This window comes from Muntiacus reevesi, chromosome 10 (assembly GCF_963930625.1).
Source record: "Muntiacus reevesi chromosome 10, mMunRee1.1, whole genome shotgun sequence".
In the NCBI taxonomy this organism is placed as follows: domain Eukaryota; kingdom Metazoa; phylum Chordata; class Mammalia; order Artiodactyla; family Cervidae; genus Muntiacus; species Muntiacus reevesi.
The window spans coordinates 77,860,151-77,882,374 of record NC_089258.1 but is presented as its reverse complement, the minus strand read 5'-3'; the positions used below and the strand labels follow the sequence as shown (position 1 = coordinate 77,882,374).

The following is a 22,224-nucleotide window of genomic DNA, read 5'->3' as shown; positions in this document are numbered from 1 at the left end:
GGTTCCATGTATAAGTAAAAACATACAAAATTTGGGTCTCTTCTTTCACAAAGCGTAATACCCTCCAGGTTCATCTGTCTTGTTGCAAATGGCAGCATTTCATTCTTTTTTATGGCTGAGTAGTATTCCCGTGTGTGTATACCACTCTTCTTTATCCATTTATGTGTTGATAGACACTTAGGTTGCTTCCATATCTTTGTTATTGTATGTAAATAATGTTGGGGCGCACATATGTTTTCAGACGAGTGTCTTCATTTTCTTTCGATAAATACCCGTGAGTTGGACTTGCCGGATCGGGTAGTACTGTGTATTTCCATTTTTTGTGGGACCTCCGCACTGTTTTCCACAGCGGCCGCAGCAGTTTACACCTCCTCCAGCAGCGTGCTGGACTTCCCTTTTCTCCACACCCTTGCCAGCATTGTTATCTGTGGTCTTTTTGATGATAGCCATTCTGACAGGTGATGGCCCGCTGTGGTTTTGATTTGTGTTTCCTGGATGATGAGCGATGTTGAGCAGCTTTTCATGTGCCTGCTGGCCATCAGTATGCCTTTTTGAGAAGAATGGCTATTTAGGTCTTCTGTCCATATTTTAATCAGGTTGCTTCTTTTTTATATTGGGTTGTATGAACTGTGGCCCTCTTCTCCTCCTGCCCTCAATCTTTCCCCGCCATCAGGGTCTTTTCCAGTATTAATCCTGACATTGTTTCTAATAGGGAAAAATTGGAGGCAAATTGGAAATGTTTAAATAAATTAAGGTACATCCACCTAAAGGGTTTACCATTTTTTATGATGCTCATTAAGGGTGTGAGCACTATGATAAAATGCTTATTTTCTTAAAGAAAGGAAACAGTAGTGTTCCCTGTTTACAAATATAGGTATGTTTATTAAAAATAATATAAAGGAATACACAAACGTGAAAATAGTGGTGTTTTGGGATAACTCACTAACAGTGGCCATCTGATAACGTTGGCCACTTGATGTGAAGACTCACTGGAGAAGACCCTGATGCTGGGAAATACTGACAGCAAAAGGAGGAAAGCGCAGCAGAGGATGAGATGGTTAGATAGCGTCACTGACTCAGTGGACACGAATCTGAGCAAACTCCAAGAGATAGTGAAGGACGGGGAAGCCTGGCGCGCTGCAGTCCATGGGGTTGCAGAGTCAGACACAATTTAGCTACTGAACAACAATTAATGGTAATTGTCCACTCCTCCTAATTACATAAACTTGCAGTAATATATTTTCTTTTAAGGAAAGTGTTTTAAGAGAGTGTGGATAACCTTAAAATTTGAGTATGTTCTCTTGTGTGTGAGTAATCCAGCCTAGCTGAAGAGGGATGTATCAAGGAGAGTCCATCTCAGAGGCCACTGTTCGTAGACTTGCTGTATTTGAGGACCAGCAGGACCTAGCGAGTCTTTGTGCAGCAGCAGTCTCGATTGTCTCCTGTGTGCTAGAGACTGGTTTTGGACAAAGGATTTACATAGAACGGTCATCTAATGCTCCTTAGACGGGTTGTTAGTTGCTACTGGAGGTGGTACAGAATTGCTAATCACAGCGTGGGTTGACAAAATGTCAGATTAACTTCCTTAAATATGCTGCTGGTTTTGCTGTTCCAGTTTGCTTCCATCAACAAGTGAAGTGTTGGATATTATTGTTTCGGCTGACCTCAGAATACACCCCAGTTGCTCTTTGAGGCTCATTGGCCCCTGCTAACTCTGAAATAATTCTGGATCAGTGGAGACAAAACCTGTTTCATGGAGATGTTCAGGGGCCCCTCCCAGGGGCCAAGGGCACCCTTGTGACGTCTCTGAGCTTCATCAGAGCTTGATTGAGGTGTGAGATATTAGGCTTTATACTTTCTCATGATTTCCATTTTTAGATACTTAAAGTTGTGTGTTTTTTTCCTTTGTAAATTTCATAAAATGAGCTGCGAGTGTACAGAGAAATATTGAATCCATGTTAACATATTGATTTTCAAGTATCTCTATTATTTGTGAAACATGATTGACATTTTAAAACCAATAATATTTATGTCCCATTTGATTAATTTTTTATCAGTAAAGTACAAGGACTGCAAAGCAGTTGGAGAAAATGTTTAAAATCAAGAGCCCTCAGTTCTCACCCTCAACCTGCCATGACTTAAAAATCTTCTCCTACCCCCTACGCCCTCTGGAAGTGTTTTATCTTCCACAAACTGAGCCACATGGATTAGACCTTTGCAAAGATCTCCAGCTCCAACATTTTATGATGTTTTTATTCTAGGAGAAGGGTACGTTACTGCCATTTCATTGTGTACTTACAGTAGGTACACCACTGTAATCAACAGTCTCCTGCCTGGGGAATATTTAAAATAAGGGCCATCACAGCTGATTGCTAAAGTGGCAGGGAGAAGAGAAAACATTTGCTTGGCTAAGCTTCCATTCAAATAGAGCAGAATACATGTGGGAAAGTGCTTCAGAACTGTTTTCTGGACAGAGTAATCCTAAAATAATTATAGCTAAAATCTAGTAAGTGTTTTTAAAAGCTTTTTATCAGATTTAGGGGACAGAACTGGTCGTCTTACACTGTTGGCTGAATGCAGATTGCGTCTGGCCTGGGTTTGCTCTGAAATGCCTGTGCTCCCTCCTCCAGGTCGGCTCGGTGGTGGCGGTGGGCTGGATCCGCTCGCGGAAGGCCGTGGACTGGCGCCTCTTCCGCAACATCTTCGTGGCCTGGTTCGTGACGGTGCCCGTGGCTGGGCTGTTCAGCGCTGCTATCATGGCACTCCTCATGTACGGGATCCTTCCATTCGTGTGATCGCTCCTTGGCGGCCGGCAAACGAGGGACGGTCCGGGGTGTGTGCGTGGGTGCTGTGGGCTCACACCCGCACGCACACGCCGTGCCCACGCGCGGGCTGCCCCCCGGCCAGCGCCTCCACGCCCCTCTCAGATGTTCCAGACCACACTGTCCACCTAGGTGTAGAGTCATCGTCCAGAGCTAACTTAACTACTGTACATAATACTGTGCGTTCAACTGGTATTGTGGCGACATAACATGGTGCGGTTACTTATATATTAAATATATATTGTATACATAGAATAATAGCTAGTGTTATTTCAGACATGCTCGAGATGGGAGTGGAGCTACCTGCCTAGATTTCAATATTCAGCAAATCTTTGTACATACCGATTTCAGTGGCAGATTTTAAGAACCTCTTAAAAGGAAAATGCAGATTGGAAGACGGTGTTTTTTCCCCGTTTAATATGCTGTAATGTAAGTAAGATGCAGGATGGAGGCGGCCCATTCGGGAAGGTGTCCGTCTGTCCGTGTGCTTTTGACGCATACTGGAACAGGAGTTCGCAAGTGCTTTCTCTGAAGAATTTGTTCATATACTGTGTATTGATTATGTAATATATCATGAATTGCTTCTGTAAATACGTAAAACTGTAATTTTTTAATGGTGTGCTTCCCTTATACTTTTTTGATCAGAGAATTTTGGAAAGTACCAAAGAAGCAGCGGAATAGTTTGCCAGTATTATATTTTCATACTGTTTGTGTCCCCCCTCCCTTCTCACTAATCCCAACGTCAACCCTGGGATGTGGCGCGACCACCACCTGGAGCCTCACCTGTATGGTGAGGCACCAGCCCCCGCCACGGGCACACCCCACTTCCGGTCCCCCCAACGCACCCCCCACTGCTGCCCGTGCCAGATCCTGGCCCCTCGATGCTGTCAGCGTAGAGATGTACGGACGTGATCGAGCGCTACATGTCAAGTCCAGTTTAAACTCCCGCCCCCTTCCTCCCCTGCAGCCTGAAGAATGGGACTGTGACCTCAGCCGTGAGGCAAGTGCTTTGGCCTTCTAGAAATTCGGGAGTGGGGAGGGTCGACCTGTTAAGACAATACACTGGACTTGAGGACTTCTTTGGGGCCTTCACGGAGTGGAGCATCCTGGTTGCTCTGCTGTGGTCCCCACTGGCGTCTTCTCTTTTTTTTTTTGATAGCGGGAGGAAGTACGACTAACGCGAGAGCCTGAAAACTGTGGAAATGCTGCTAAAACTTTTATATCGACAAACACTTTCTCGGTACTTCATTGTGATTTTTCATTAATCAACCATATTAAATTTATAATAAAAAATGCCCCTCAAAAGTTTGCCTCTGAAGTCTTTTCCTACGTACCTTTTTCTTACTGAAGTTCCACAAAAATAAAAGCTATAATTTGTTTCCTTCTGTTTTTCAAATACCTTTTTTTTCCCTCTTATTTTACTGCTGTTACCTGCTTGTGCCCAAAATACACGAGAGGAAAGGATGGCCCACGACCCGGCCATGCATTCACACACAGTGAGCCTCCAGTGATGAGCCGCCTGCCAAGAGAGCCGGTCCCCGATGGGACCCGTCACACTCTGCTCAGACTTCTCATTTCATACTTTTTTTTTTTTAAGGAATTTTTCTAAAATTGTTATCTCTTTCTGTTTGGTTACACTGGGTCTTTGTTGCTGCATGCAGGCTTTCTCTTAGTTGCGGGGGGCAACTGGATTGAACCTGTGTCCCCTGGGTTGGCAATGGATTCCCCGCCACTTCGATCACCAGGGAAGCCCCTGGGTTCACCCTTAAGTCAGCCAGACTCAGCAGTGCTGGGGCCGCGGCTCGCCCGTCTAGGGCTGAGGACCCAGCCAGAGCCCACGTCCTGTCTCCCTTCTTGGCTCCAGCAGCCGAGAACACAACAAGGACACAGCTCCCTGGAGCCTCGGGACCTTCAGAAGGAAACTTTCAGCCTCTGTGGCAGAAGTCATGCTCTCGATGTCTCCTTCTGGGGCCGGGAAGGTAGGCGAGGAGGAGGGCTGGCCAGGTGGAAACTCTCCGCAAAGAGTCTTGCCTGCCCTGATTTTTAAATGGTACTTCAGGCCTTTCGTGGCCCTGCTTTTGATAAAACTATAAAGAAAGTTCTGTTTCCTCCTAAACTTTACAAGAAAAATAATGGCACAGCAGGGTCAGGCTGCAAGGCCCGTCCTGGCAGAAGGGCTGCTGCCTCAGTGCAGGGGCTGGGAAAGAGGGCTGACAGGATGTCAGTCCCACTGCACCTCTCGTAGCCAGGATGGCAGAGGCCCCGGTGTGAAGCAAGACAAAGGTCACAACCACACGGGGCCCTGCAAGAGAACCGCTTCAGATGTAGACACAGGCTGAGAGGATGGAGAAAGGCACTGTGTACAAATGGAAACAGAGAAAGCTGGAAAAGCAATACTCGTTATCAGTCAAAATAGAATTCAAAGACTAACAAAAAGACAAGGACATGACGTAGTGATCAAGGGATTAATCCAAGATCAACTCAAAAAGATGTAACAACTGTATATGCACCCAACCTAGGAGCACCTCAATCCATAGTGCAAAGATCAACAGATATAAAGGGAGGAACTAACACTAACATAGTATCAGGAAGGGATTTGAGCACCTAACTTACATCAATGGACGGACAGAAAATCAACCCAGAAACACTGGTTTTCAGGCCAGTCTGTGCATTGCTGCTTATACCTATATCTATATTTCTATCCCAAACTGGCAGAATACACATTATTTTCAAGTGCACAAGTAACAGTCTCCAGGATAGATCACAAGCTAGGCCACAAATCAATTCTGAAAGTAAATTTAAGAAGACTGAAATCCTGTCAATCCTCTTTTCCAGCCACTGCACAGAGACTAGCCAGTGACTAAACAGCGTGCAGAGACAAGCCTTGCCCGCTGCCCCTTCCCCCTGCCACCCCCGAGTTATCTAACTGGGATGGCCTCCCCTTCCCACGAGGGCAGAGGGACCCCTCCCAAGGGGAGGGGTTGCTGATAGTCTTTCCTTTGAGTTAATCAGCCTCTTCCTCTAAAAGAGGAACACTTCTGAGACCAGGGACCCTCCTGTGACCTTGACATCTTACTGTGCTGAGGCTTTGTCACCAGATGCTCTGCGGTGCAGAGACAGGGGCATGGATCTCTGAGGGGCTCCTGGGGATGCAGCCTCCCAGCCCGGCCTCCCGTCTCTCTTCAGGGCAGAGCCTACACGCAGCACAGGCTGTAGACCACCAACAGAGCCACAGCAGGATGCATCTGCTAGTCATTTCCCAAGGCCAGCAATCTAGAGGTTAAACCAAACTCTGAATGTAGATTCCAGACTGTGAGTTGGGAGGTTACTGGGAAAGGGAGGGAGGAAGTCAAAAGGAACAAGACAGACGGACCTCCACGGCAGGAGGCCTGGCCCCCACCTCCCACTGGCAGACGACAGTGGCACCCAGTGGTGTCAGATGTGGCTGCAACCATGTCCGTCTTTCCAGGACCTTTTTAAATTGCAGCAGAAAAGTCACCTCACAGAGTGTTCAGTGTATCATAATTCAAAGAGCTGTCAGAAAGATCAGAAGTTATCTGTGCCTCTTTGATGGCCAGAGGTGACTGAGTACCGCCAGAGGAGAACCTCAATCTGGATGCAGAAACCCAAACCAGGACCATTTTCTCGGGGCCACACTCACTGAGGAAGCGAGTGCCCATCATGTTCCAGCTGCTGGCCTGGCCACCAGACACAAGCAGACAGGCCTCGTGGAGCTCATCCTCGGGGGCGGTGGGTGCGCAAAACTGCCAACACGATGGTGTGACTGCCTCGCTGTGCGAGTGCGCCCAGAAGGCAGGAGCCAGTGGGGGGGGGGGGGGGGGGGGGGCGGCTTTCAGAAGAGGCAGAACGTTGGCAGAGACACCAAGAGCACAGTGACGGTGACGGCACTGTCTCCCTTGGGAGACGCTGTGATTCAGAGGCTGCAGAACAGCCGAGAAGCACATCTGACAGGCTGCTCCCGGCAAACGTCTGTTGGTGGTCAGCCGCCCACCGAAGGCCCAACAAGCTGGCTGGAGAGCAAGGCTCCAGAGACAAGACTGAGGATGCCGGCAGGGTCGTGAATGAATCAATGTTAAAAAGGAAGATCATATAACGGCGAGGCCACAGGAGTTACAAGGCTGTAACGGGCTGGGGGTGGGGAAGGGGAGGAAGGGGACGCTGGGGAGTGGAGGGGAGGTGCTGAGGGGCATTTTACAGGGCAGAGAGTGCTGGTGAGCATCTCAGCACCAGCGCACTGGGGAGGCTTCCTCTCCCCGGCGACTGCACTCCAGACGCCTGCAGTCACTGTGAGGGGCCAGCACAGGGCCTGGCACGGAAGCTCAAGCATGCTCTCCTTTCTGCTACAACTGTCGTGACGAGGGCACTTAGATCACAGCCCTGCAGCCGTACAATCCAATGAAACTGCGGAATAAAGGCTGAACTCCACATCCTTCTGTTCATGTCTGGGTTACCGTATCAACACAAAGACTGGCTCTTCAGCTCTACAAGGAGGAGCGAAAAACACTAACCTGCAGCAACCTTCCCACCTACCTCGGGCCGTAAATACAACTCCCCTCGTCAGACAAGGTAATGAAGCAGCGCGTGAGGGGGCATCTCACCAGCGGTTTTCCGCGTCTCCTCAGGCCCCCAGCATTTCCATCCCCCACCCTCGCCACCGCCTGGCTGAAGAGAAGCCCACAGTGACACCCTCTAACCCCAGGAACCACCAGGAGGCCCAGCCAGCCCTGCTCAGCGTCCCATTCACGCTCAGGTTGCACAGTTCTCCCAGAAAGGCACAGGGGCCCACTACACAGAATGAACTCGTCGTTCACCCCCTCACCCCTTCTCCTTTCCTATTATACTTCATCTCCTGTGAGGATGGCTCAACCCACAGAGACGATGAGAAAATACAATTATATCGTGTGGCTGGTATCACAGATGATACCTGACATAAGAAGTGGTGGCTGGAATCTGGATTCTCGAAGAGAACCTTTGGTGAGGGCAGGGAAATGTCTTGCAGCACTGACGTTTTCCAAAAGCAGCTGTGTCTAGTTGTTCTTAAGATGACTGATTTGGACAGTGAGGAATCTGAACAGGCCAATCAGAGAATTACAAGTATCAGTGAACCCATGAAAACAGCTCCATCTCACTGGCCGTCAGGGAAGCACTGTTAAAGACATGTTTCCTCTAAAAGTGGTAAAAAATCTTTAAGTTCGTCAACATTCAGGATTTGTGCAGATGCAGGAACAGGCACCCTGCACCACCACTGGCAGAAACACAGGCTGGTGCCGAGTTTCTGAAGGGTGACGGTGCTGTCCATCAAACGTGCCCAGCACCTCTGACTCAGCACCTGCCCGACACAGACAGCGGTCCTGGGGACGTGCGCTAATGCAGCTGCCCCCACTGTGCATGTGGCCGTGCGGTCTCACAAAGACACAGAATTAAAGACAGCCCCTCCACTGACCTACCGCACGCCGCTGAATGGGGCCGTGGGGACACACCGCCTTCACCACCACAGAAGGCTCTCCTGGGCAGTGCGCCCCGGGCACGCTCACGGCGTGGACAGAGAGACGTGGACAGAGGTACTCAGTGCAGCACCGTCTATACAGCAAGCTGAATCCAGCAAAGAGGGGAGCAAAGAAACGCCAGACAGATTCAGAAGTATAACAATTACGAGGCATGTCTATACAGACAGAAAAACTGCTTTGTTCACTTGAACAAGACAAGATATGCATTTTAACATTTTATAAAGGTACTTATGCAGTCACTAAAGACATTGAAAAGTACCTACAAGGACATATGTCAAACTGCTAGTGACAGTGGAAAAGGAACTGGAGAGAGGAAATGCAGTTTCACTTTTATTTACAACCACACTGACTGCATCTGCTGCAACCAGCACATACTGTTAAAAAATTTTTTTTTCCCAGGAGTTCTACTTTTAGAAAGACAATTTACCAGTAAGCCCTGAAGATATCACCGTCTCCTCACTTCTCTTCTGAACCGCTATTTCCATCCTCTGGGCATCATTTTTCTACACCAAAAGCCTTGCCCCGAGACCCAGGGGCCCTCGGGTATGCCCCCTGCTCCAGCCTCTCCCCTGCAGCACTTCCCCGCTGCCCCCTCTCCACCCACCGACACTCTCGCTCCTCCCCAGCAACTTTACAGAACTACCAGGAGGACAGACTCGCTCACTGCAATCGGCAGCGAGGAGCCCTGTAGACGTGGCCCCGCCCAACAGGACGAGACTCGGCCTGACCCACAGCGGCAGCAGCAGGGAGGTCAACACAAGAGGCAGCGACAGGCAGGAGCAGAGCCCCGCTCAGACACAGAGCCCGCCCCCAGGAGCACTCCTCACAGCAGAGTCGGTCACACCGAACACCAGCAGCCGGCACCGGCAAGTCCAGGCAGTTTATGTTCCAAATGTGATGGGTTTATTTTATTTTACTCTGATGCAAAACCAAAGATGCTACTACCGTACAGAGACCAATATATTACAAGGTCATGAAAAAGTGGTGTGGGACATGCAGGACGTGATGGACAACTGGGGGGTCGGGGCGTCTCCTTGAACATGACACTACACCGTCGCTGAGGAACACTGAAAAAAACACTGCGGAACTGAACTGAAATGTGGCACAAACGTGACAACTTCTGGGCATGCCTTCACGCACCTCCCTTAGGATGGACTCGGTACCTAAGCTTCAGTGTGGGGAGGAGTACAATTCTTTGGAAGAATAAAAAGTTCACACTTTTGAAATTTCACAGAAGAATTTTAAGGCCAAAACATAGTGGGTTCATTTCTCTTCACCTCCAGGGACAAAGCTGATGCTTTATTCAAAACCACATTAAGCTTCTAGTTCAAATCCCAGACCGACCTTGTGCCCTCCTGCATTGAAGTTCTTTCCATCGATTAGAGCTGACAGGGTCAGTTTCACTCCTGAAAAGAAGAAGATCACAATTACTTCTAACAAGCATCACAATCAGATTCTGTGTTTCCTAGAAACCACGGGTGGAGTCAGCAGCGTTGGTTCAGCTGGCAGAGAGATTAGAGCTATTACTAACTTAACACTAGGGATCCATAACCACCTCATCTGTAAAGCAGTCAAGACACACTCTACTTGGAGTTCAGACTTAAGAATGACGAGTGATCAACCAAACTCACAAGCCAGAGGGACCAAGTTATAATTAGAAGTACACACACATATTTTTAAACAAAAGTACTGAATTTGTTTTACTTCGAACCACCAAATGTTACACAGTTGTCTGAATTTCCCTAAAGTGACTACAGACAGGTTGTCTGTAATTTTCATTATTCCTCATGCACCTTCTCCAAGCTCACTGTTATTCATTCCCTTACTCACCTGGTCGAAGGGTCTGAGTGTAACCCAGTCCAATCAGGCTGGCATTGTTTACTTTAGCCTAAGATAAGAAGATGAAACAAACAGAAATCAGTTTCATAACATGCAAGGCCGACACAACTACTTCATGCATCAGATTTCCAAAGCTGAAACACCTTAGGACCAATCCAGAATTACTGAAACCGAAAGCTAAATCAATAAAAGATAAATCTTTTAAGAAGTCAGTAGGACTAGCAGGGACAAAGGGGACCTTGAGCATGCAGGTTGAAGGCCTCGAGCAAAATGTTAAAACACCGTGTGGCCAAACACCCCTCCCTGTGCACCGGATTCTTCTGAGATCAGCTTTATGACCTCTGACAGTGGCAAGAGAATGACCTCTGGGGTCAAGCCCTAACATGCCTCTCACTGAGCGACCCTGGGCAGTTACCTGACCTAAGTCTCAGCTCCCTCGTCTGTAAAATGCGGGAGGAGGGTAATATTATTCACCAGGGTTAGTTGTGAGGATTACATGAGATGATACATACAAAGTCTTAGCACAGAACCTGAAATTTAAGAGCTCAATTAGCATTATTAACAAGAATTACTAATGGCAACTGGGCTTCCCTCATAGCTCAGTTGGTAAAGAATCCACCTGCAATGCAGGAGACCCCCAGTCGAATCCTGAGTCAGGAAGATCCACTGGAAAAGGGATAGGTTACCCATTCCAGTATTCTTGAGCTTCCCTTGTGGCTCAGCTGATAAAGAATCCACCTGGAATACGGGAGACCTGGTTCAATCCCTGGGTTAGGAAGATGCCCCGAGTAAGGGAAAGGCTTGCCCACTGCAGTATTCTGTCCTGGAGAAGTCTATGGACTGTACAGTCCTTGGGGTTGCAAAGAATCGGACACAACTGAGAGACTTTCACTAATGGCAACAGGAAAGTAACTGAAACCCAGGAATCTGTAGATAAGAAAATTTTGAGGCCAAAGAGATAAAATGACTTGAGAAGATCAGACAACAAACACGGGAAGAACCAGGATTGAAACCCATGTTTCCTGACTTCAGGGAGAGGCTCCTCTCGATACACAGTGACCAGCACTGTGTAATGAAGAACATGCAAAGCACAGCCGTATCACAACATCCATTTGTAACTCGGGTGAAACCCTAAGAGCAGAGCCCATCTGACAGCACATCCTTACAGACAGAGAAGTTCTACTGTCCAGCTTGTACTTGGCAGCGATGCCGAAGCGGGTGTTGTTACTGCCGGCTGTCCACGCGAGGTTGATCGACGTTTCAATCTTCTCATTCACCTTCTGGTAGATTGACCCTCCAAATTCAGTGCCATCATTCCTGTTTTCAAGGCACAAGAAAAACTCATTAAGTATCTAGTTTGTTACAATATGGAAACAAACTCCAAGGCTATCTAAATCAGGGTCTTGTTTTATAACTACAGATTTCAGTAAACTTCTAGCATAAATGACTGTCAAATAAAAGTTATATAGTTTATAACCACCTAATTAAAGCACAGTAACATCTGATTCATTTACTTGGCTCCCCCACATGATATAAATTTCTTAAACAGCATTTGACTAGGCACAATGGCAGATACCAAGTAGATATAATCTGGATGTCTCTCAGTTGTTCATAGAACTTAGAAACTTCAAAATAAGAGTTCCACAAAGATTCTGTGAAAAAACATATATAGTAGTACAAGCCAATTCTGGATTTCACTCAAAACACAATCTGAGCATAAGAAAGCGCCTTCCATGCAACGGCTACCGGGCATGACCCAAGGTGTTGTTTCAGAGCATCTCAGGTCAGCCCGAGCTCCGATGGCTCTCCTGACAATACTGCTTCACCAACTCCAATGCCTCTGTCTACACCACCAGTGACTTTAGTCATCGTAAGTGGATTAGACTGTCTAGTGGACGGCAATCTGCAACACTTCAAAAACACAGAGCTAATCCTTCTCTTTGTGGGACACTGGTAGTACCCAGCAGGCCAAGACACGAAATAACAGTTTAAAGTTCAAATTCATGTAACCAACAGGCTGCGGCCTGCAGACTTGAACCCAGGACTGCTCTGGGGACCCTGCTACTTCTGAATACAACACAGGTACCTAGGGTCACACCAAGTACCTGAACACCTCCACAGAATTACACTGGTGCTGCTCCAGGACTCTGATCCATCAGGGGGTTACTCCTGACCCAAACAGACCTGCTTCCGGAAACTGCCAAGATGAGCAGGGAACCAGAGGAAGCAGCAACACCTCTCCAAAGGACCCCTCCCACCAAAGGGAATCCTTGCCCTCGCTCTCTCCGTCCCAGGCTCGCAGGCCAGCAGCGAGCACCAGCGCCAAGGGCAGCAAGGCCCGCGGTGCCTGCTGACCTCCGGGACAGCACAGCAAGGCTGGTGTCCACCACGGCATCATCACGTGCAAGCACCAGCCCCTTCCAGCCCACGCAACATGCTAACGGCCACCCTCCCTCTGGGCGGCCGCACCGGCACTAAAGGAGGAACTCTGAACTTGGAACACTCACACATGAGTGTGCAGCTGGAAGTCTGCGGCCTTGTAACCCAGGGCGAAATTGTTCTGTGACAGTTTGGATTTGGCTGTGTCAAAACTCATCTGATAGCCAGCAAGCCAACCTTCAAAGGCCAACACAGCCCAGCCATAGATGGTTGGTCCTGAAAAATCTATATCAACATTACTGCCAAGACTGAAACAATCCCGTTTATATGAGGCCTTCAATTTCCCACTCTTCTTTCTGTAAAACAAACAAAAACAGAATGAAAACAACATGAGCTTTTAATGCCGTCTAGGAATCTTGAGAGTAAGATCCCTTTTCTCCCCCAGTGTAAATATTATTTTGGTAGAAGGCACAAACAGACTAACAATGTTTCAAATGACTTAGCTCTAAAATGTAATTTTGCTAGGATTTGAAGTAAATATACTATTTTTTTTACCTATTCTCTACTGTAAGTTCAGATGATAGGGTATTTCATGATTAATTTCACAAAAGCATACAAAAAGTATAAAAAGGTGCAAGATATTCAGTACCAAATGAATAACCTGAATGCATATGTATATAGACATACAAGAAACCAAATTTCTTTGAATGTTTCCAAATGGTACAAAAAGTAACACCTGACACAGTTTTAGATTATTAACCTGTCACAAAGAGAAATGTACTTTATTTTTTGGTAAGCATGTTTATTTTCCACAGGTCAGTGTTGTCTCCCTGGATAATGTGGGCCAGAAGTGTACATTTCTGAAGGACAATTTTGTGAAAACACAAAACGAGCCCTTAACAGTCCAGGGCGACCCCAATCAGGCCTCTTACGAGGACACTCGTCCCGAAGACAATGCGGGTGTGCGGCAGGAGGGGTACGCCTGCTTCACGGCTCAGGCGGAGCTCAGCCCCTCGAGCGCCTCGCCTTCAGAGACAGGCAGGTGGGAGACAACAAAATCCCCACCTGACAGATGAAAACACTGAGTCAGAGAAGTTGGGGGATTTACAAAGGCTAAGAAATCAAGTAAGCAGAACTGCTCTTTACACTCTTCTGCTGCCAGGAGATGACACACTTTTCTAAAGATGTTAACTTCCCAGCAAGACCTCACATCCAAGAATCCTCAGGATAGCTTAAAAACATCTAGTCTCAGACCCTTCTCGCGCCTACGTTTTTCCCACAGTGTGCCTCTTTAAATTAGATTTACAAGTCCTTGTTCACCTGCCCACATTTCAAATGAAAACCGCCCCCTGCCTCCAGCGATCTTCCTCCCCGTCTCCTGCACACACAGGTCTCTGCTTGCCTCCCCTCCAGAGCTCCTCCTGCAGCCCCCTCCTCTAAACCTCTCCATCCCTTCAAGAAACAAGACCATTTCAGAAAACGGGGTTGGGATAATTACCCTGTGTTCGGTACAAATATGGTATCAAGAGTCAGTTTCAACCCTTCAGCCAACTGAAAAATAAAGATTTAAATTTAACAATTAGCATTTTTCAATTCTTTTCTTGACTTGAGAAACCAATTCTAAAGTTTTCTCTGACTTCTTCGCTAACAAGGAAGTCATTAAAGAAAGCCAAATATTAGATTATCTCATGAACTGCCTCTTCTTCCTTTTCCCTGCCCCCACCCCACTCCCCCCACCCCAGGCTTCATCACGATTCTCACCAAAAAGCAGGCTAAGATATACAGGTCAGATCCAGTTATAATAGCCAATAATGTAAATTCAGAGTACAAAACAACAAAATCCCAGTTCAACAAAATAACTGTGAAGCTCTTGTGAAATTGCTTTGGTAACTGGACAGTTAGCAAACCAACCTAAGTAGCTTATTCAGCTATACAGATGCATTATCTATATATGAAAATGTGCATACAGACATACCTCAAAAACTAGTGCCCTGAATGTGGCAGGCACTTGACAAGCATCTGATGAAAGTTTTTCTTTGAAAACATTAAAGAATTTTTAGAAACATTTTTCTGTGGAGTCAATTTTGCAATGATTACAAAAACAAAATTAAATCACTACAAATAGCTTGGTCTGCTCAAGAGAGGCCCAACTGTGTAACAGTAAGTAGAACTGGTCAGAACAAAAGATGTCATAATTATGTACTCACCAACAAAATCTTACTTCCTAGAAACATAAAACATACCAAAGAAGACCATGTGCAGAAAAAAAAATACGGCAACTAGACAGTGTGCAAGACTTCGCTCAGATTATATTTGGACAAAATATATACTGTGGACAAAAGTAATATTGTGGACAAACTGATGACAAAGTTTGTTTATCATCTTATCCCCAAGATTAAGTTTACCCTACAAATAACTTCCAACGCTCTCGTACCTTATTCTCCCAGGAGATTTCTGTCCCAAGAGTATTGTCTGTGTTCCACTTCTGGGTGAAGGTCAGCCCATAGTTACAGATCTTGTATTTGGTCTCTAGGTTGCCTGATGCTTTCCCTGTATCAGTGTAAGCATGACCAGAAGTAGAAAATTCCTGGTAAGAAAAAATAATTAAAATCAGCACACCAAATAGAAAATATTCATTCCAGAAAACAGTATTCAATGCAGCAGAAACCAATACAACTGACTTTCTACCACAACCCTACTCTGCAGCAACTTACTTCCTGCTCTCTTTGTTCCTTCTAATCTCTAGATATTGTAACTAGTCTTGCAAACTTCCCATTACTCCACCTCTCTTACTGGTATTTCTGTTCCATATACCCTCTTACTAAATGGGAATCCCAAACTCTCTCTTTTAAAAGAAAAATATCTTTACTGAAAATGCCTTTCCTAAAAAGACAAAAATGTCGAATCTTCAACATTTACTTCATGACATGAAAAAAACTTAGTTCTCTATCAGACCTTTTGAACTATTAGTTAATTTTAAAGTCTTTAAAAAATCCCCAAACACTGGAAGCTTTAGATTCCCTCCTTTTAATAGGGCCATAACTTTACTGCATTAAAAACTTTTTTTAAGTTTTCATTGCGGTGAAATAACAACATAAATTAACCATTTTTATGTGTACAGTTACACTGGCATTAAGTACATTCACACTGTTATGAAAAATTTATTGCTTTTGCCCACAAAACTATCTTTAAGATTTTCAGCATACACAATTTCAATATTTGACAGTATCTATCCACTTTTCACAACAAAATGGAATGTTGTAACTTATCCCTCTTCCTCCCTCTCCCCTGTCAAATAGTTACTATGAATGGCTCAGAATAAATCCTCCTCCCTAGTTAGATGTCCCCCAGTCATATGACAGTAAGCAGTTAGAAATACATCTCGTTCTAGGGGGAAGCAAACAGTCAGCACCTGTCACTGACAGTCTAGGAACTGTCAAGGAAGACACATTTCTGACCGGCCCTGTCTTTAAAGACCGTCTCTGAAACATTGCCAACAGTCATGAAACGCCAGCAACTCTGCCGCAGTTGTTTTACCACCTGCAATATGAATCCTTCCTCCACCAAATGCCCTGCCCCCTAACTCGCGTTCTATAGGCTGACGACACAACTGGGAAACTGTGATCTGTTAATCTCCACGGCACAGCAAGTTTTCAAAGAGACTATCAAACTGCACACTAAGGCAAGGCCTTGGCGAAACATGACAAAATGCTAGTCGTGTTTTAACAACCCACATCACTGTCTTTTAGTAGATCCAGCTACCGAGTGTTTTATTTTTCACATTTACCTTTTATAAACTTGCAAGTAGAGCAAATATAAACCTTAATTTTGGTGCAAAAAATTAAGGTAGAAGCGTACTTAGTCTGTATTTCTTTCTTATCACCACTATTTCTTCATCTGAAGCTCTGTCAAAAATCTAAAATACCAGAGCTCCAAATCTCAAACACAAGGTTATAATTTTCCTAAGTTGAGTTCCAGGTTCACAATTACTTCAATTTTTGTTTAATTTCAAAATTAGCTCAAACAGTGCAAAATATATTTATAACATGCACATAACATCTACAGTTCTGCTGTGATGCTAGTATGCAACAAAACAATCATGGAAATGTTACTGTTATAAGTGGCATATCGTAAAAATACCAAGATACGATCTAGGCAATCTGGAGCAAGGGATGAAATTTTTCCTAAATCACTACTAAAGAACAAAAACAGCCATAAAAACAAAGCACACAAATATACTGTTTTTCTTACCATCTGAATGAATATTCACACACAACAGCAGCATGGAAGGGAGACAAAGTTTTAGTTGTTGGTTTTGTCAACACAAAACTACCTTGAGCAAATCTGAAATACTAATTAAAATGAGTGTGATGTTTCTGTTTTAACAGACTACATAATAAAATCCCATCTTAGGAGGGTAGTTGCATAAATATTTATTTACTACTAGAAAATCCAGGGAAAGAATAGTGACAAACCAGGATTAGATGAAGTATCAGACAAAGCATCATAAATACTCCACATACTTCTTGCCCTTCTAATTAAATCATTATATCCAGAAATAAAATTTGCACTGGTTTGAAGAGACAAATACCAAAGGAAAAAAAAAATGCAGCCAATATGGAGAAATCAGAGAATAAGGTGAATATAAACCTGATCTATTTGTGGAAACTTATAAAAGCTCTGGTTAGTGATATATGGTGATATATCCTTTATTTCTTAACTTCCAGGAAAAGACTTTATGAACATTAATAAAAGTTGACTAACCTTCTGCATGTATTTCTACATTTGTTTCAACTAATCATGATGGGACAGAGACTAGTTTGTTTTTGTAAAAGGGCAACATAGTTTGCATGAACCCAATAAAAAGGAAGCAAAGATTATAGCGTCCACATACATATTCACAAAAGTATAAAAATACGGCATAATATATATATACACACACACACACACACACACACACACACACACACACACACACACATACGTATACACATGTATTCTATATCTTCTGAGAGTAAGACTCAGAATACTTTTATAACGACAAAGATCTCCCCTAAATTCAGCTTGATTGTCCTTGGGCTCAACTGGCTCAGTGGCTCTGAAATCTGAGAGGAGGACAAGGCTCTAGGGAAGATAGCGTAGCACCAAAGGTATGCTGTTTCAAGTGACTTGACTGAACAATGACTTTCAAACAGGTTCCTTTAATTATGCTGCATCTATTAACAGTATATTAAGTACTTACCACTCCACTACATGACTTGGTTCTCAGATCTATTTTGACCATGCCAAATCCTAGAGACACACACACAAAAAATAAGTGATGTACAAAATGTGACATCCACTCCAGTCTTAACAATTTAGAAATTATGAAAATAGTCCCTAGTACATTTCATATGGAAAATATTCAGTATTCCTGTTAGGTGAGAGTTCCACAAGAAACTGAATTATAACAAAATTCTAAGAAAAATTGAATTGTAACCAAAAATTACAACAAAATGCTAACAAAAATTAAGTGTAATTTTTAAAGCCAAAATAATAAAGACAATATTTTTAAAATGTAAGTTAAAAAAACCTATGGATGAAAGAAAAATGCATTATTTTAAGAACCAAAATTATCAGAAATTATATATATATACAAGCTTAAAATAAATAATTAACATTATTAATAAAAAATCAAATGTGTACAGCACAAAAACTTAAAAATTTCAAGACTACATTTTTAAAACCAAAACTAAATGTCTATTTGGTTTCAAACACTGTTATGTTCCTCCAAAGAAGTCAAAAGCTGGGGTTTCATGCTCATGAAAACACTGCCATTATTTGGAGGAGGAAAAACACACTCCCTGCTTTAACTGTCCCTAAAGCTAACCAAAGGAGGCACATACATTACAGATTTATACTATTTCACCCCACAGATAATACTAAATATGCAAATATTATGTGTTTATGTACACAATGGTTTTTAATGCTTGTGGCACTCCACCTCTAAAAAAAGAAGTCTGGTAACCTGCTAATAGTTATCCCCTTAAATCTTGTGAAATAGATTAATGTTGACTTAACCTCATTTTACTGAGCACAATAGCGCCCATATCTTAGGCATTCAGTATGAATGCTTACCCCACACTGGCAGTTTACAATAGCATACTTACCATATCCTTTGTTGAAGACATCTTTGGCAGCCTTTCCTAGGTCACAGTAAGTCGGTGTGTTACACATATCTTATAAAGAAAAATAAGGACAGGGAATAAATAGTATTTAGTACTTATTCACTGTTCAAGTGTTTAGTCCTGTAAGAAGAGGTATACAATGTTTCTTGCTTTGCATCGTTAATGTTTATCTCTTAAGGCAAGCAAAGTTCAGAGAAAGCACGCTGCTCCTTTAAAAAGAGCTTTCCAGAAATCTGAAGAATGAAAGGGTGTTTTTCATGAGATTCACAGAGGTCATCTTTCTGATTGCATTTCAAAGAGAAATTTCTTGAAGGCTGAAGCAGATGTTCTGTTAAACTGGACTTTCACTTTTTAAAACGATGCAAAAGTGTACATTAGTAAAACATGTCTTGGGCAGTCATAAAGCCAGAGAGCTGTGTAAGATGACAAAGTAAATATTCTGAAGATCTGTAAAGCAGGTGCAGTCAAACATCTTCAGAGCTAACATTTTTGCCACTCTGAAATTCAGTTAAGAGTTACACTAATTGAAGTGTATTCATCCAGAATATGCCCTCTCTCAAAACTCTTCTTAAAATACAGTGCTATAATCTAACCTATTAAGCAGACAGAGGATAGATCCTACCTGCAGTAATCTGCTTACCAAAAATCAGTATACACTCTAAAAGTTACAGTCTTCAAACACCCTAGGTGCTTCACTTCATCTTGCCTGAGGATTCAGTCAGCTTCTCTACTGCCAAGATGACCCTCATCCTCATCAAAATTCTCAGGCCAACCAACAATGCTGAATGTACCATTCTTTGGCCTTTCTGCACAACAGGAAATCTCTTCCAGCAGCATCCTCAAGTCATGCTGGAGCACCTCAGGCAACCCCAATAGCCCCACTGTGCATGCTAAGTTGCCAGGCTCCTCTGTCCATGGGATTCTTTAGGCAAGAATACTGGAGAGGGTTGCCATTTCCTCCTCCAGGGGATCTTCCCCACCCAGGGACTGAACCGGCCTCTCCTGAGTTTCCTGCCTTGGCAGGTGGATTCTTGACCACTGAGCCCCCTGGGAAGCCTCTGTTAACCCCATTACTACCCCCCCCACCCCCAGTAAAATCCAGAGCACCAGCGAGCCCTTGCAATTACGATGCCTCAACCACCTACACGTTCAAACCTATTCACTTCTATTTAGCAGAGCTCTCAGTCTGGCCTCTTGCTAATAAGTAAGCTTCTGCCTATCCCGCCACACCTGACCACCACACACACACTTCATGGTGCATTTCTTCACTGTGAATTCATTTAAAATGTGTTCCTTAACCTAAACCTGTCAAATACGACAGACATTAGGATATGTTAAGAGAACAGAGCATAAGAATACATATAAAGTTAAGTGGAAAGAATAAAGATGAAGAAGATAAGTGTACTGAGTCACACCATAATAAAACTTCGTACTGGGCCACAAGGTTTCAAAGTTCTTTTCCAGAACAATTAATTTACAACACAAGTCCTCTGTGTCCCAACCATCAATTTGAGACTTCTTAAACGTTGCCAACTGCAATCTGATATTACTCTTTATGATCACAAACGACTGTGGTACCTGTTGAAATTCTGCCTGAAGCCCATAATTTGGGAGGTTAAGTATAAAAACCAGGCACTACTGTACTCAAATATTAGAAACGCTAAGGTTTTACAGTTTGCTTTTAAAAAAAAAAAGAAAGATACACTTCAGTGTTTAGAAACCTCCATCCAGGGACCCATTACAGTCTTCTAGCATTTTGCTTCTTTTACAAAAGCACTTGCTAGACACTGCAAAAGTCGCGTGGGGGGAGGGGTCGTCTGACCTCAACGGTGCCCAGTTCAAGCTTTCTTTTCCAGGCCCACGATCCCGACGGGAAATGCACTGCTGGTATGAGCAAGCAAAAACTCGAGAAGCCACAGACACGTCACGTTCCAACACACTGCCGCGGCTCTGCCGATGCACTCGTCCGTGGACGTGCACGGCGCCCCCGGGCTGCCGGAGCCGCAGGCGGGGGCGGGGAGCGAGGGGTGCCGGGGTCGGGGGATGGGGGGGCGGTGGCTACAACAGCACCACCGTGGGGACAGCCGGCTCGCCTCGCCTCCGTCAGCTGTACGTCCAGCACCCTCCCCTCGGGGGCAGGGAGTAGAGGGGCCCCCGGAGGCTGGATGCCGAGGCCGGAGAGGAAGCCGGGGCTCGGGAGTTCGCGGACCCGCCTTCCCTCGAAGCCAGCCTCCTGGGTGCCGGCCGGGCCGGGGCGCAGGTGGCGGCGCGGCCCGCCCGTCCCCTGAGGGGCCGGTTCCCGCTGCCCCCGCCCGCGGGCCCGCGCCCCGTTCGGCGGCCCTGCCTCCGTTAGCCGCCTCCCGCGGGTCCCTGCCGGACGGCCGCCCGCCCGCCCGGCCCCCGCCCGGCCGCCGGCCCGCGGCCCCGGCTCGCCTCACCTCCGACCGGAGGGCCCGTCCGCTCCGCTAGGAGGGGCCTGTCCGCTCCGCCAGGGCACCGCTGAAGGTCTTCTTCGGACCAACGCCGTCCGCGCCTGCGCGGCTCCACGCCCGCGGCGCCTGCGCGCCCCGAGCCCCGAACCCCGCGCCGCGGCTGCGCCGGAGAGTCGCTCCGGGGGCGCGCGCCGCGGGCCCGAGGAGGCCCAACACCTCCAACTGTCCGAGTGCGCGCGCGCGCGCCGCGGGGGCCGGCGCGCGAGGGCGGGCGGGGTGGACGTGAGCGCGCAGGCGCGGCGCCCGCGCCTTTATCCCCCGAGGGGCCGGCTCTCGCGAGAAGGCGCGGAGCCCACTAGCGACCCTTGCCCGTGGAGGGGTCGCCCCCGCCGCGTCCTTCTCAATCGGATGCCTGACAGACCTGTGAGGGGATGCCATCTCAGAGTGACTGAAATTCAAGAATGTGGCCTTTAGGTCAGCTCCTCTTAACGATGAGGAGAATACGTAAAAGATGACACCAGAGGAGTAATTCAAAGGAAGAGAGGAGGTGGATGAGGGACAGCTCACCTTTAGAGAAGATTTCCAACTCATAAATGTACAAGAAATTACAGAAACAGAAAACCCCCTCTTTGGAGCCACCAAGAACTGCGTCAGGCAGAATTCATCAATAGTTGCTGGACGCTTGAGGATATTCGTCCAGTTCCAAAGTGTCATCCCATAGATGACTTAGTGAAGAGAAGAGGGTACCTTCACATCAAACGCATCACCTAAACCGAGTGATGGGACTGCGCAGCGTGTGTGAGAATGACTCGCCCAAGAAGTGCTTTGTCTCCCTTTCAGAGGAAACAGACAAATCCAGTTGAGGGACAGTTCTGCAAAACAACCACCTGGTCTCTCCTAAAAACGTGAACTTCATAAACTGTTAAGAAGACTAGTCAAGTGTTCTAGATTAAAGGAGACAAAAGAAAGATATGACCCTTTAGAGCCATGCAATCCTAAATTGCACCCTGGATCAAAAAACAAAAAGCAGCTATTGAGGGTCATTATTGGGACAATT

At 45.7% G+C, this 22,224-nt stretch overlaps 2 protein-coding genes across 6 annotated transcripts in view; one reads left to right on the top strand and one right to left on the bottom strand.

Moving 5' to 3' along the window:
* The window catches only part of SLC20A2 (solute carrier family 20 member 2), a 108,927-nt gene extending 104,797 nt beyond the window's left edge, over window positions 1–4,130 (top strand). For all 3 annotated transcript variants that reach the window (XM_065946346.1, XM_065946345.1, XM_065946344.1), the window contains one exon: window positions 2,631–4,130. In XM_065946346.1, the coding sequence (XP_065802418.1) occupies window positions 2,631–2,795 (165 nt within the window). In that variant the 3' untranslated portion in view covers window positions 2,796–4,130. The remainder of the gene's footprint in view (window positions 1–2,630) is intronic.
* Window positions 4,131–9,230: 5,100 nt separating this feature from the next.
* On the bottom strand, window positions 9,231–21,382 carry VDAC3 (voltage dependent anion channel 3). 3 transcript variants are annotated; one of them, XM_065946788.1, is made up of 9 exons: window positions 21,174–21,382; window positions 18,718–18,786; window positions 17,811–17,860; window positions 15,003–15,155; window positions 14,067–14,119; window positions 12,697–12,924; window positions 11,356–11,506; window positions 10,177–10,238; window positions 9,231–9,756 (listed from the first exon to the last, which is right to left on the bottom strand). In XM_065946788.1, the coding sequence occupies exons 2-9, from the start codon at window positions 18,782–18,784 to the stop codon at window positions 9,678–9,680; spliced, it is 843 nt and encodes a 280-aa protein (XP_065802860.1). In that variant the 5' UTR covers window positions 18,785–18,786; window positions 21,174–21,382; the 3' UTR covers window positions 9,231–9,677. The 3 variants fall into 3 exon arrangements, with proteins under 3 accessions (XP_065802860.1, XP_065802858.1, XP_065802859.1); XM_065946786.1 differs by having other exon boundaries at window positions 10,181–10,238; window positions 21,174–21,377; XM_065946787.1 differs by lacking the exon at window positions 21,174–21,382 and adding an exon at window positions 20,558–20,701 and having other exon boundaries at window positions 10,181–10,238.
* Between the last annotated feature and the right edge of the window lie 842 nt (window positions 21,383–22,224).